At 39.6% G+C, this 15677-nt stretch overlaps 1 protein-coding gene across 3 annotated transcripts in view; it reads right to left on the reverse strand.

Annotated features, from left to right (window-relative positions):
- Positions 1-15677, reverse strand: part of PDE11A (phosphodiesterase 11A) — a 201231-nt gene that overhangs the window by 7922 nt on the left and 177632 nt on the right. For 2 of the 3 annotated variants that reach the window (XM_081939909.1, XM_081939911.1), the window contains 2 exons: positions 14917-14987; positions 14122-14205 (listed from right to left, as the gene is read on the reverse strand). In XM_081939909.1, the coding sequence (XP_081796035.1) occupies positions 14122-14205; positions 14917-14987 (155 nt within the window). Of the gene's footprint in view, positions 1-13690; positions 13797-14115; positions 14206-14916; positions 14988-15677 lie in introns of those variants that run through there. The other variant, XM_081939910.1, reaches the window with a different exon arrangement.

A 15677-nucleotide genomic window follows, 5' to 3' on the forward strand; every position in this document is an offset into this window, starting at 1 on the left:
ATTCTGCAACAAATTGTGAGAGACATCACAATTTAAAGAGGAAACCAATGAGAAATCCATATAATTTATGAAAAAATGTGGTTGTACTATAGAATTTGGCTTTTATCTAGTGTGATATTCTTTCTAAATATAACTTACTAAAGTAGTAAAGTAACTAGTAGTTTATGTGCTTTTATGTGATTAATTAGCATATTAGCCTGTTTCTAGTGAAGTTTATTTGTATATCGATTATAACTGTAAGACATAATGGTTAGTTAACCCAACATCATTATTGCTCTTGGCCATTAAAAGTGAATTGAAAAAAATGAAGGACATAGTTGATTTTTAGTTATAAGTACACTACAAGAAATTAATTGTATAGAACAGTAGTAAGATAATGATGTAACATTATTAAAATACTGCCATTTTATATACACTTGAATCAGATGGCATTTGGGTTAGAAATACCTCAAAAGGGTAGATTTTATGTGCAAGGCATAAAATATCCTTATTCAGAGGCTCTTTTGATATTTAAACTCTATTTGTGTGTTTTAATTAACCATTCTACTATACATCTTGTAGAAATTAGCCTTTAAAAATAATTTGGCTACTGAAGCATTAATTTCAGGTTTTCTAGATAGAAAATACACAGCCTGATATAATTTTTAAAATCTTTTGATTACTATATATTTTGGGGGGTTTTGTGTTTACTAAATCACTACAATCAACTCCCTTTTATGAAACTACTGGGAAATTATCTCAAAAGCACCACGTTTCTCTCCTCCCTGCAGATTCCTTTGACATTTATTAAATTACTTCTTTAGCACCTTTCCACATTTAAATCAATTTACCAATTTATTTACTAGCCCACTTAAATCTTTTGACTTTGCTACAGCTGTGACCTTGTACCCTTTAACACTTCATACCACACATATCATGACCTGTTCTGCCAGTTACAGAGAAGTCCTTTGCAAATACTTTTTCTATGCTATTTATTCTCTTTAAACAGTCATTTAAATAAAAACTTTAAAAGTTTTGGTCTGGCTTAGTCTCCAAAATCTAATATATAATGGATGTTACTGAAAATGTCACACCAACGATTTTTTAGGAATACAATATACCATTGTAATTTTTCAAATTTATTTCTGCTGACCATTCATTTAGTAAGCATAAGGGAAATTATTATTAACAAGGCATTATTTCTAGCAGCCATACAAAATCTAGTGCTACTTTGATTCTTGGACTTCTGCAATATTTGTATATTATTTAGCTGTATATATGATAAAGTTTGTGCACAAAGTATCTTCCACACCTTTAACAATTTTAATTCTTCCTGTACTATATAACAATCTACAAGAATGTAGAGATCAGCAAGAACCTATAGAGGCCAATCTTGCAGAGAAAAGCATCTGGCGGTTCCCCATTTTCAGGAATTTAAGGAGCAATGCTCAGAGGGATTATTTCATTGTGGTGAGATCAACTCTTTACAAGAGTCTCCCAAGTGTTAGATTAATTAGGTTAGTTGGATTTTGAAATATTCTCAACTGTGCAGCCATATTCAATATATATGCCCATATCATAGCCACTTTCTAGAAGATGTTGAAGACTAAGCTTTTGCCAAAAACATTTGATGTGGCACTTAATAGAATTTAATAGAATAACAGAGTTGGAAGGAACTTTAGCGATCTTCTAGTCCAGTGGTCGGCAAGCCGCAGCTCGCGAGCCACACGCGGCTCTTTACACATTTTAATGCGGCTCTTCTGTGTGCCGGGCGCTCCCTCCCCTCCCTCCTCTCGGGCACTTCAAAACAAGCGCCCCTTTCCCTTTTTTCGACCCACAATGATTAGGGAGGATCCTGAAGTCGGGCGGGGACGATCCTGAAGTCGGGCGGGCCCGCCCGGCTCCCCGGTTAGATTTTTGCTGGGAGGGGGCGGGGGAAAGCTCCTTAGCCTCCGTTTCTTTTTCTCCCTCCTCGCTTCTCGTCCCCGCCCGACTTCAGGATCCTCCCTAATCAGGAAATCAGGAAAACTAGTACTGACCGTGTCAGTATTGTTTGGAATGGAGCTGAGCACAAGAGAGTCTTTAGAATAGAACAGAGCTGGAAGGGACTTTGGAGGTTTTCTAATTCAGCCGCCTGCTCAAGGAGAACCTATACCAGCTCAATAAATTGTGTATACATTGATGGCATTTTTTAAAAAAAGGCTTAGTCTGTAAAATGTTTCAAAAACTAAAGACAGCATGGCATAAGTGAGTGGGATAAATAAATCAGCCCACTTTGTGAAATAAGTGGGAAACAGAATTAACACACAGCCTTGACCTTTTAGTTGTTTGGATGCCTGGAGTTTCTTGCCATGAGCCTTTCTATCCTATTTTAAGAAGAAATTACAATTGGAGTATGGCTGGCTAGGGAATTCTGGGAATTGGAGTCCACACTCCTTAAAGTTGTCAAGGTTGAGAAACAGGCTCACCTTCAGCTTTATGATTTTTAATTTGTATGTGTGTGTGTGCCATTCCAGTCAGTCTTGATTACTTTATGATTGGGTATATGTGGAAATGGGTGAGTTAATTTGGTGGCCATGGGATTTGGTAACAAAGTTGTGGGAAGGGAACCTTAATCCGGGTGCGCTCAAAAGGCTTTCGAGGAAGTTGCAATCACAAATTGGTTTAGCATTCTTGGACAGTTCAGCATTACAAACGTTAAGTCATTTGGGATCCTTCCATGTTGCACGCTGGTTTTTGTTCACAACGTCCTTCCAAGCGTTGATACGTTTTGAGGTTAATTTGCTACTGCCCGCCCGGCTCCCCGGTTAGATTTTTGCTGGGAGGGGGCGGGGGGAAGCTCCTTGGCCTCCATCTCTTTTTCTCCCTCCTCGCTTCTTGGGGCTCCACCAATGGGGGAGCAAGGCCCGCCCAGCGCCAGGCTTTGGGCTAACACAGAGGTCTGCAAAGTTGGCTGTTTTAAGACTGGTAGACTTCAATTCTCAGAATTCTGGGAGTTGAAGTTCACCAGTCTTAAGAGCCAATTTTGCAGATCCCTGGGCTAATATGATTGATGCCCTTGGTGGACTTCAATTCTCAGAATTCTGGGAGTTGAAGTCCACAAGTCTTCAAGCTGTCAGGTTTGAAGACCCTGGGTTTTTTTTTCTAAAGGGTTGGGGGTGCGAGGGTCTTGCAACTTGACAGCTTTAAGACTTGCATGCTTCAATGCCAGAGTTCCTGAGCCAACATGACTGGAGGAGGAATTCTGGGAGTTGAAGTCCACAAGTCTTAAAGCTGTCAGGTTTGAAGACCCCTTGGGGTTTTTTTCCTAACGGGTTAGGGATGCAAGGATCTTGTAACTTGACAGCTTTAAAACTTGCGTGCTTCAAATGCCAGAGTTTATTGAAACTAAAAACAGTGTACCATCCTATGTATTTTCGGTTTCGGTGGCTCTCAAAATAAATTTCAATCGTGGTTTTGGCGAGATTTGGCTCAGTTGAAAAAAAAGGTTGCCCACCACTGTTCTAGTCCAATCCCCTCCTCAAGCAGAAAACCCTATAACATTTCAGACAAATGATTGTCCAATCTCTTCTTAAAAGCCTCCAGTGTTGGAATACCCACAACCTCTGAAGACAAGCCTTTCCACTGGGTAACCACTTCTTGGTTTTGTTATTCTACGATTTATAGAGAAATATATTGCTTTTGTACATTAAGTGACTATCTATACCAGTGATGGCGAACCTTTTCAGCACTGAGTGTTGAAAAGATCACATGGAAATATCACGCATGTGTGCGATCATCAGGGCCACACTCCAGAAAAGCCAAACTTCCGGGTTCTGGTGTGGAGGCATTCCCGACGATTAGCTGGCTGGCACGCATGTACAGGCTGGTTTATGGCACTGTCACGCGTGTGAAGGGATCGCACTCCGGAAAAGCTGAACTTCCAGGTTCTGGCATGCATGCGCACCTGACAATTACCTGATCAGCGCACATGTGCACACCGGATTTCGGCACTGCTGTGCACGCAAAGGACAGCTGATTGTCGGTTGCGCATCAGAAACCCGGAAGACAAACAGGCAAGGCCACGCATGCTGGGCGACATGGCTTCGTGTGTCACTTTGGCCACATGATTAAGCATGATTACTAATACATTAGTTTAATTGGAACTTCATGCGTGATCCTGATCTTTCACACATGACAGGCTTTAACTGAAGTATTTCCAAAGCTTTCTTTGAAGGTCACTAAAGATGCTTTAGGAGAAAATTCTAGTGGAAGAATGGAATATGCAAATTATTTATTTACTCATTAAATACACATCTTGGTTTTCCACTATAAACCATGCTCGAGGAAACTAACAACAAGCACAAAATGATTATTTAAAAGCAAATGTTGAAAGATACATAATTAAAATAAAAAAATAAACAGCCCTTATTTCTTGAAACCTATTTCAATAAACTGATTAAAACTCAAGTAACAAAAGCCTATTTAAATAACACGCTTTTGAAATGTGGCAGAAAGAGACGGAAAACAGATGGAGCATGACCTATTCTAGCAAGGAGTTCTGTGTCATTAAATGGTTTTTACTGATGGTGGGCAAGAAAGAACTCTCAAGGACTTTGAAATCTAGGCAAGCTAATATAGGAGAATGTGCTCTTGACTGATTCCCAAATCACACAGTACTTTGCAAATCACAGCTAGCATTTTGTATGGTGCCCAGAAATATATACATTTTCCAAAAAGCTGTTAGAATGGGGAATTTACATTCTCCAATAATCATTTCAATCAGTAATGTGCTGCAACATTCTGGATATATTTACACTTAAACTTTTAAATTTATGTAAGTGTACATCAAAAGAACATAACATTTCTTAAATGCATATTTACACAAATTTAAACCTTTTCCCACTACCATGTTTAGGCAGCCACATTCCTGGCCATGGTACCTTTTTCTAATAATTTTTGTGAGTCACTCTTGTCTAAAAATAGAACAAAATCATTCCAGTATTCATAAATAATCTTGCATATTGAAATCTACAATTATTTTAACAAAATGGTTTGGACTTTTGTGTTTATCACAGAATAATATATCTCAGAAATAATTTAAGCAAGACACAGCTGCAGGATTTCAATTTTAATCTCCTCTGCAAGTTTCCCTGATTATCATAGAGTTGAACAGCCTCTGACATGACTCCACCCATTTACTTATGATATTTGTTCCACGCAGCAATCAATACTTGCTGCCTGGCTCTTAAATAGATCTTTAGAAATCTCTTCAGTCCATATCGCTCTCTTATCCCCAGTTCTTTAGATTTATCCTCAGCTGGGAATTTGCCAGCCAGACACAAGGTGATTCTGGCTTGCTCAACACTTACAGGGAGCATGCTATCCATCATCATTTCTAGCCCTTTTCTGATGCAATGCTCTTTGCTCTTTGTCTTTCTTGAAATCCAAGTGGCTGTTAAATTATTCATTAATCTTCTCTTTTCAGTTTTGCAGTGAATTTTTCCCTTCTTTGTTTTGCCTACGGGTTTTGTGGCCATTTTTCTGAACGCATTTATTTAGATTTTCAGATTGTTTCCTTAAATTTTACTTCGAGTCTCTCTTACATTTCAGTCTCTCTGAGATTGCACTATATAACCGATTCTGTTTTGAAAGCAAGTTTACTGATTCAGGAACTTCTAGTTCTTCCTTTAAATCTGTGGGAAAACTGCCTTTTTCACCCCATTCATTTATTTTCTGAAATGTTATGCACGCTCCCAAGTCATGCCATTTTAACTCCTGTGTGATAATTTCTTCATCATTTATCAATTTGAAGGCTGAGTCAAATTTTATCAGGAAAGAAATTTGTGATGAGATTGAAGGGTTTGGGGATAGGAGTTGTTTTTCGCTTCCTTCTCCCCGTTTTTAAATACATATTTAATTCACTGCAGGCTGTTCACCGCAGGCAAACAAAAATGCCTTTGCTGCTAACTTCTTTCTGTGCTGTACGCAGTGCCATTTAACACAGCAGCAGAAAATGGGGAGTCCATTTTAGAATATTTCCCTATCTTGTATCACTGAATTGTAGCTTGGGTTGTATTAAGGAATTTTCCCTATCTTCAGCATTGGGACAATAAGAAAGTGTTGCTAGATCCCATCCATGGTCAGGTCTTTGTTTTATGCTTTATTCTCTGAAAAGGAACCCTAAAAGATAAGGAAGTATTCCCAAATATTTCAACCACCATCATAGATACCTTCTGAAGAATAATAGAAAGGAGGAAGGGACACGACTTTACATCTGGTAGGCCTAATTAGTGAGTTTGATTACACTTAGCAAAACAGTAAGGGGAACTTGGCATAGTATAATACTTAAAATGTTGGAGTAGGAGCAGAGGGTCTACTCTCAACCATGGAAGCTCAATGGGGCCAGTTGCTCTCTTGGGGCCAGTTGCTCTCTGTCAGGCCAACCTATGTCACAGAGTTGCTGTTGTGGGAACAAATAGAAACTATTACCTAAACCCATGATGGCGAACCTATGGCATGCATGCCACAGGTGGCACACAGCGCCATCTCTGTGGGCATGTGAGCCGTCACCCCAGTTCACCTCCCACCAGCCAGCTGGCCTTTGGGTCTCTGCCACACATATGCAGTGGCGTGGGGGGGCGCACGCCTGTGGGGGGTGCACACACAACGCACAGAGGTGGTGTGCGCGCATGCACAGGGGGCACATGCAAGGGGCCATGTGCATGTGAGTGGGGTGGGGTGAATGCGCAGGGGATGGGGTGCATGCACGGGGGTGGCACATACGTTGCATTTGGGGAGGGGTTGTCACGCTTTGGGTACTCAGTCTGGAGAAGGTTGAGTGACCTAAGCAAAAGGGGCTGAAATATTTTTAAAGTCCAGATCCCTGATTCACTAGAATATAAGGCGGAGGAAGAGATACAGCACAATCAGACTTGCAAGATTCGGTTATTATAGCTAACCTCAATAACATGTATTCAGGCTTCCTGTGGAATTGATTTGCTGGTCTGGTTTACCTAGTGGAACTGATACTGGATTAAAACAAATTATCTGAATCAGATTCATTCTATAAGTGAACTCTCTCCATTTGATGTCTAGAAGCCCCTTCTTTCTCCAAAGAGCTGTCACATAACGGGTACCATTTTCAAGCTTTTTTGCCTTGAGACTGACTCTTTTCATCCCTTTCCCTTCCTCCTGGAATGTAAGTGACAAGCAAAGCTGACTACATAGGGAACACCTCGATGAATCTGGAATGTAAATAATAGAACAGAATAGAAATTCTTATCTTTGCATAGAACAATAGAATTGTTGAAAGAATCTACAAAAATAATCCCAGATATTAAAAAATATGGCCGTATCCCTTTAGAAAATACTAATATTTCTAGAATATATATTTCTCCAGTTGCCACTGGTAATGATAATACTTATAACTTTTATTGTGTACATACACTCTGCAAAATAACGGGTGTGTGATTATCATATCTATGATATGCATGTTTAAAATGTCTGGTGAATGAGCAAAGGTGCTCCCTTTGTAGAGCAGAGAGATTGCTTAAACAAGCTACTCTTCCTAAGCTGCTTTTCTCTGTAGGGCAGTGCTTCTCTAAAAATTGCAAACCATAAATTACAAACTCAGATCTGTGAGCTTAATTAGTTGATCAGAATCCTCCAGTCCTCTGGCACTGCTGCTTGACACTGACAAGACCCCAAACAGTTTCACATTGAAGTTCTTCCTTTGCTTCCTAAGTAGCTTGTGGTTTGCCGCAGTGGTGGGACTTGAATAATTTAACAACCGGTTCTCTGGCTGGGTAGGCATGGCCAGTTGGTCATGTGACTGTGTGGGTGACGTCACTCTTCACACCCACTCCTGCCTACCAGCCACTCGCCTCAAAGGCAGAGGTAGGATTCAGCTAGTTGGAGATAATCCCACCACTGGCTGGCCCTGCCCCCACACTAACCCGTTTTTGGGCTGTTTTTCAGTCCGTTTTCTGGCAGGATTTTTTCGGGACATTTTGGGGGCCAAAAACAGCCTGAAAACAACCCCAAAAACGACCACAAAATGGTGCCAAAAAACAAGTGGGGGCGGGGCCAGCCAGTGGTGGGATTTGCTGGTTCACCAAACCGCGCAGAATTTTAACTACTGGTTCGCTTGAACCGGTGCGAACTGGCAAGAGCCCACCTCTGGCTTGCAGCCATCAGTGTCCCAAGGAAACGAGCTGATTGTCAGTGCATTCCTTTCCATGTGTATTCCTCATTATGTGCTTGTTTACTCTCTTGAAATGAATGTAAATATAAACATTTGTTTCCTTCCTGCTAATAATCCCAGCACTAGGGTGAACATTCCAAAGGGCAGGAGAGTGGATAAAAAGGGCTATAAGATCTGCCCTTTTACCTTGCTAGTGAGCCATGTTCCAGAAACCTTTCCTGCCATTTGGACTCACTGGGTTGTTTTGGATTGGATCCTTCAGACCCTGTAAAGCAGTGTTTCTCAACCTTGGTGACTTTAAGTCCTATGGACATCAACTCTCAGAATCCCCCAGCCAGCATAGCTGGCTGGGGAATTCTGGGAGTTGAAGTCCACAGGACTTAAAGTCGCCAAGGTTGAGAAACACTGCTGCAAAGCAAAGGAAAGCTGAAGCTAACAATCAAGTTGTCAGAGCAATTGCAGTCACAAAAAGAGAACTACCTACATAGCTAAGGATATGTGCAGGCCAGTGGTGGGTTTCCAATTTTTATATTACCGGTTCGTTTGTGTTGTATGTGCGTGCACGCGCACGACACTTCTGCGCATACGCGGAAGTGTTCGGGTGGGTGGGCGGAGCTTCCCGCCACCACCACTACCGGTTTGCCCGATCTGGGCCAAACCGGGAGCAACCCACCTCTGGTGCAGGCAGGTCTCAGGTTCTAGTCTGTGATGACTAGAAAACAGAACCCTTTTTTGGAATAGCAGCATTTTTTTTCCTGAAGAGCACAGCCTGCATGGAAAGTCAGAGAAAATGTGCATTGTTTGCACATTTATTTGCTTATATCATAGAGTGAGAACATTTCAACTCTGAAATGTTGTAATTTGCATGATAAGAAAATCAACGTCATCACGGCACCTTGTTATTTGATCATCCACATTCATCTAGATAGAAATACTTTAGTTTTCATTTCTATTTAGTTTCTGTTATTTGAGGGCAGTAAGGCTATTTCTTTCTCACCTACTAAATATGGTTCGGATTTTTTTTTTAATCGTTTAGAAATAGTTTCACGTATTAAGTCCTATAGTATCTTTCGGTGTGAGAAAATGGAGTGTTTTCTATACTCTTTTGGTATTCTTTATGGGATAACAGAAAGCATCTTTCATGTTCTGCCTATGGTGACCTTTGTCGATCTACCCATGGTGATCCTGTGACTCCTTCTATTGTGACCTTGTCAGTTTCCCACCAGCAGGAGACACCACTGATATCACCATTTCCTGCAGGACATCTGTTTAAAATCTTCAAAAGGCAGCTGATATATTACAATGTAAGATCTGGCAACACAGAGCCTGTAGACACTCTACCCATTACATTTATAAAAAAAACCCCAAAATGTTATACCTTGAGAAAACTTGTGATCTCCCATGTTCCTTATTCCTTTAAAAAAAGATGTTCTTGCAACATCACTCGAAAGGGAATAACTGCTTCTCCCTCTCATCTTACTTTCCAACAGTTCTTGGCCTCATAACAGTTCAGCTCCTTTATCAAACTTTTGCTTTTCAGTAAGAATAGCTAGAGCAAGTTGGAAAACTTATTTAACCATGGGGTCATACATTACCTATTGTTTAATGAAGGTTTTGGATGATGTCAAAAAGCTGCTGGACAAGAAAATGAACTATTGTGATCAATGCTATTTGATGAAGTCAATTACTGGGGATTTCTATTTAAGAGCTGCATGAACAGTGTAAAATGAGAAATACATCCTGTTCCTAGGCGATTAGGATGAAAGTGAGCCAGTTTATTTAACCTTTGTAATCAGCTAATTCACAGACATTTTCAAAATATTCTTTGAGATGTTGTGAAAAGAGCATCCCATCTGGGAATCCAAGAAGGGTGCACACCACTTTCAGGATCAAACTGCTGGAGGCTTGTCTACCAAGACGAAGCGATTCCTTAAATTTCAAGTTGCTGCTGTCAGCTGTCACTGGCGAACTGCTTATCTTCTCATCCAGAGAGAAGCACAATGCTTGGCCTCTGACCTGGGTATTCTTCCATGTCAGGAGATTGCTACCAGCACATAACAATGCAGTGGGGAAAAAGAGGGGATTTCTCATACCTTCTTTTCTTTAAACAAAATCCTTTAGTTCCTACCTCAGTGTTTCAAATCTTACCTTCAATTCTCTTGTGGACTTAGATGGGGGAAAAAAGAGAGAACAGCTGCAAAGAGGTCCTGAATTAGACAACTTGCAAATCAACTCAAACACATTGGCTGGTGTTCTTTCAGATGAACTGGGAGAAAGTGGTAGCAGCGACTGGCAGGTTTTATTTAACTTCCTTTCTCCATCCCATATCATTAGTCCCGTCCCCCTGGCAAAGCCCTCCCCAGTTTCTCTTGTATCCTGGTCTTTTACCTGTGGGGTTATGAGATTAAGGAGGATCCACATTCTCAAATTTGGCTTTGTATACATTAAAAGATGCATAACCTCAAATGTGTGTGTGCACATTTGAGGGCTTGGCAACTGCAATGCATACTCTGCATCTTTCTAAAAGCCAGAAAACAGCAATAATTTAATGACACAAGGCTGGACATTTTTTATAACTTGGTGGGGGCCGGGTTAGTTGGTTAGAAATGGAGATGGAAGCACTTTCTCCCCAACTTCTATTACTTTCCTTCTTTTGTAAAATATAATAAAATGAAACAAAACAGCACTGGCTATTTGGCTATTTCTCCCTTTGGTGGTGGTGATAATTTGGTGCAGTGATCTTGGGATGCTAAGGGATATTTCTGCCGGTGGGCTGCTACCTCCTAATTGAAAATATAACTTTTCTAATTTAAATAATAATAAGTCTACAAATATTATCTGTCCCATCTACACTGGCGTTATAGGATCAAATGCCCCTGGCTACTTGAAGAGAAGTATATCCAGAGCTGCTGGTTTTGTTACCACCCTGTATTATTAGTATCTTACAAGGTGGCCCAACCTAACAGTGTAAGCAACTTTTAACAGATAAACATTCTAGCCCATAAAAAAAAGAAAAAAAAAGTGGCAGGAAGTAGAGCATCACAGGGAAGGGCAATGGGTTTGAGCTAAATGGTCTCTAATAGTCATGTCTGTTTTATGCAGCCCCTTCTTTGCAACTGCATGGAAAGGGGGGGAAAGAAAAGAAAAAAAAGCTGAATTCTGTATAAGCATTAAACGCCCTGCTGCTATTATCATTAATGTTCTATGTTGTGTGTTCTAGACCATTTATTACCACTGAAAAATAAATTGGTATGGAGCGAGAGAGACTCAGAGCCTGGGGTGTCTGTAGAGCATGAAGCTCCAACTTGGGTTTCTTAACCATGTGTAAATGGGATTTACAGTGTCTCCATGCATCATTGGTACGGTGGCTGTACTGGAAATTAAAAGTCAGTTTTATATTCTAGGGAGCATCTCTCCCAGTATGTGACTATGACATCAAGTTTTCTGTTTACCCCTTAGGCATTAGACGATGCCGTAATAATAAAAAAGGGGAATAATAGCTATACAGCATGAACAGAGGGGGGGGGGGGAAGACATTTAGATGCATCTCTGCTTGCTAGTAAAATTCTGCTTGTATAAAGTTGAATCCTTAACTGTTATATCCAACCTTCTCATCCAGAAAGAATGTTCTGAGCATTCTTTATCTCCATGGATAATTCTATTCTCTCTCCTGGGCTAAAAACGCTAGTTCAAATAGCATACAACTTCTGGCTGAAGAGGCATTCTTTGTCTTACTTCATCACATTCTAACTTCTTTCACCATTTAACTTCTTATTAATTTATCAGCACCATAATATTTATATAAAATAATAACAAATGTTTATTATGAGATATTTAATAGATTGCAATTGCTTAACTTGAAACAATATTTTGTAAAATTTGCTATATGGTCACTATAGAGTTATTGGGTAGATTAGCCCCTCAATCTTCTGAAAATCAAAATATTTTAAATATCTATTATGTTATGTCTTCATGATTCTTCTCCAGCATCAAATATCTGAGATGAAATAGATTGTCCCTGAATGGGCCAGAGTTTAGTAATGTCCTTACCTATAAAACCTTCCCCTGAACAAGATTCATTTGGTATCTATCATGGTCCTATCTATAGAATTTTATCAGAAGCATCAACATAATTTTTTATTATTTCCCATACTTTTTGTCTTTAATACATTTTGTTGTGTGTTGTGTCTTAGGTTTCGATTATCACCTATAAATACATATGTGGCCTAGGACCTAATTATTTGGCGGCTCATCTGGTCTCATAGTGTCTGTCACTCCTGAACAATCAGATAGAATTTTCTTGCTTTAGGTCCCATCAACTGAGCAATGTAACCTAACAACATCCAACAAGCAGACCTTCTCTGTTATAGCTATTGCTTTCTGAGAGAAGCATCTTCCCCAGAAACTTGCTACTGCCGTCAATGAGCTGTAAAAACAGAGCTTTTCCATCAAGTCTTTGGTCAGGATGATTGGTGAGCATGGTAGATGATTTCCTTCATTATTCCTTTTTATATCATGTTTTTAATTTTGTGAACCCACTCAGGGTCATATTTGGAGTTGAGTAAGCTTAGAAATGGGATGGATGAATAAACATGCAAATAAATCAATCCAGCATCTTTACTGTAATCTCGAGTAATACGAGGTCTATTGGAAACTATTCCAAGTGCAGCTGAAGAAGTATATTAATCCTGAATTCCATTAAAACGTATTTCTTTTGAGAAAATCAGTACTGATGATGTAAAAATGTATAAACTCAATTTTAAAAAGAATTAAAAAAATTATTAGCATCCCGTATCAGTATGTTTTAATTAAAATGTACAATTGAAATGCAAGTCAATTCAAAACCTGTCTTAAGAAGCACTACGGGAAAGACTGAGTTAACAATTAAGCAAGAAGTCCTCCATTATATTCTTGGCCAAAAATATGAAAGTGTCTCCTTTTGCAGGTCGATAGTTTTCTGCATTGTCCTAAATGCTTGTTGTCCGACTAGCATATGCTCTCCAAACGTTAGAAGTACAGACCTTATTCCATTAACATACTGTCGAGTTGCAAACTTTTGTCAATATGAATAAACTTGTCCAAACCCAATGGTTGGGAGAAGTTGGTTTGGTTTTTGTGCGCCAGACATATATGTAAGTTGACTGGAAGCCCAACCTCCCTCTCTTGCCCTCATCCTGCCACTATTCAAAACCCACTGGGCTGCTTCTTCAGGAAAGCAGAGAAATGTGCCATTTCTACTCCAGAGGATGAGCCTATGCCATCATTGCCAGCTTTTACCACGATGCTGTCACCCATGCAAGCAAGAACAGCACTTGCATGGGTGTTTACATTTGTTGGGACTTGCAAACCAAACAGACTTTTGAACAGCCTTTCAGGATGTAACCTGACTGTAAGCATAGTGCTGTCTGTAACTCTGAAATGGAGCACTTGCTTAAAAAGGAAAAAAACTTTGCCTTGTTTGTGTTGTAGTGGAAGTTTTTATCTTTTAGAAAATTTTTAAAACTTACAACATCAATAACAATAATTGTCTTCTTCATCACAAATAAACAAGGGAGGAAAATACAAAACACTGCTATGGTCCTGGCAACATGAACCAAAACCAATAGATTCAGAGCATGGTGATGAAGGAAACCTAGGGAAGAGCAGAGGAAGACAATGATTTCTTATCTGATTTGCTTTCTTTATTGACAGACTGCACTGATTTTGTCCTGATCTATATTTACTCATTTCATTGCATGGATTTCTCCATTACAAGTGCCTTTGCTGCTTTATCAAGTGTAGTTTATGCCTCCGGAGAGGAAAATGAAATGCGGAGGGTCTGTGAGATGGAAAAAGCTGCAAAAATTGTTACATCATCTCCCTCTCCTCCTTCTTTCCCTCCCTCCCTCCCTTCTTTTGCTGAGAGGCAAAACCCCTGGGCCGTCTTTTAACTCTGCACCAGCAATATGCACAATTACCTGATAGAGAGGCATGCAGATACTATCAATCCATTCCAGCTGTAATCGAGGCAGTTCATCTTTCCTGTTCCGATCAAATATAGCCTGAGCGGAGAAGAGGAATGTGTCATGCTTTATTACTCTAGAGTATTTTACAGAAGCTGCTTCATTCAATATTTTGGATCTAGGATCAAATTGTTATAAACGGAAGACTTTGAAAACCATAATCAATCTTTACACACATTTTCCTGTCTTTTGTCTCGAATGAAAAATAAACCATTCATTATTCTCTGGACCTGTTTAGGGAATGTAGAGGTTTCATTTATTTGACCACTTTACAATTTAATTCCTTAGTATCAAACAAATGCAATTCATTGTTGGCATTTACGTTGCATAGGAAAATAGGAGAAAATAAATATGTGCAGCATTATTTTTGCTATTCAATTCAGAGAAGTGCAATGCAATTCTTTCTGCTTCCACTCTGAAATAATTTCCATTGTGCTCAGTTTCACACACTTCTGGGAAGTATGGTTATCTGAGTGGAGCTGCAAAAATCCCTAGAACCATCAGATGGCATAGAACAACATAAAGAACAGTAAATTAATGCTGCCATCTAGTGATTGTCTAGGGTTTTGCAACCCAGATCTGATAAATATCTTTTCGGAATGGAACCCAAAGCTTCATTATTATACACTGATAGTGGGAAAGAATATAGTTACGATGTCAATTATATCATATCATCATGTCACACAACAGTACATTATATTAGGTTTGCTCACTCTACAGCAACAGATATTTACCAAAATATTAACTTACAGAAGGTGTGAGTTTCAGTTCAGATCTTTCCCTGTCGCCTTGTTCAAAGAACTCACTTGTTACCAGTTCAGCTACCTAAAACACATACAAAAAGATAAAATTATGATTTATATTGCTAATTGTTAATCCAGACTGAAGCCTTTATTAAGTAAAAAGATTAAGCATAATCTTATAAGTACAAATGAGTATTTCACTATTTGATGCCCTTTGTGAATACTTTGGCATAATACATGTCATGGTATGTAATGTTATGTGAGAGCAGAAAAAGAGTAATAAATAATAAAGGAAATTAAAACATGAGTTTGGAAAAAGACAACATAGCTTAATCTACTACCCAGTCAGTGGGGAGATTCAAATTTTTTTACTACCGGTTCTATGGGCGTGGCTTGGTGGGCGTGGCAGGGGAAGGATACTGCAAAATCCCCATTCCCTTCTGATCAGCTGGGACTTGGGAGGCAGAGAATAGATGGGGGCGGGGCCAGTCAGAAGCGGTATTTACAGGTTCTCTGAACTACTCAAAATTTCCGCTACCGGTTTTCCAGAATACCACCTCTGCATATATCCCACCTTTATTATTTTTACAAGGCAGTGAGCATACCCGTCACAGAAGAAGAGCAAGGTAAGCAAAAAGAGAAGCCACCTTCTGGTTGGTGATTCAATTGTAAGGGATGTAAATTTAGGAGAGGATATGGAGGTTTTAAAAGAGGTCAGGTGTCTGCCAGGTGCTACTGCCAGCAGAGACAAGAGGCGTATTCTTAAGA

The sequence above is a fragment of the Natrix helvetica genome, assembly GCF_964273705.1.
Source record: "Natrix helvetica genome assembly, chromosome: 1".
Taxonomy (NCBI): Eukaryota; Metazoa; Chordata; class Lepidosauria; order Squamata; family Natricidae; genus Natrix; species Natrix helvetica.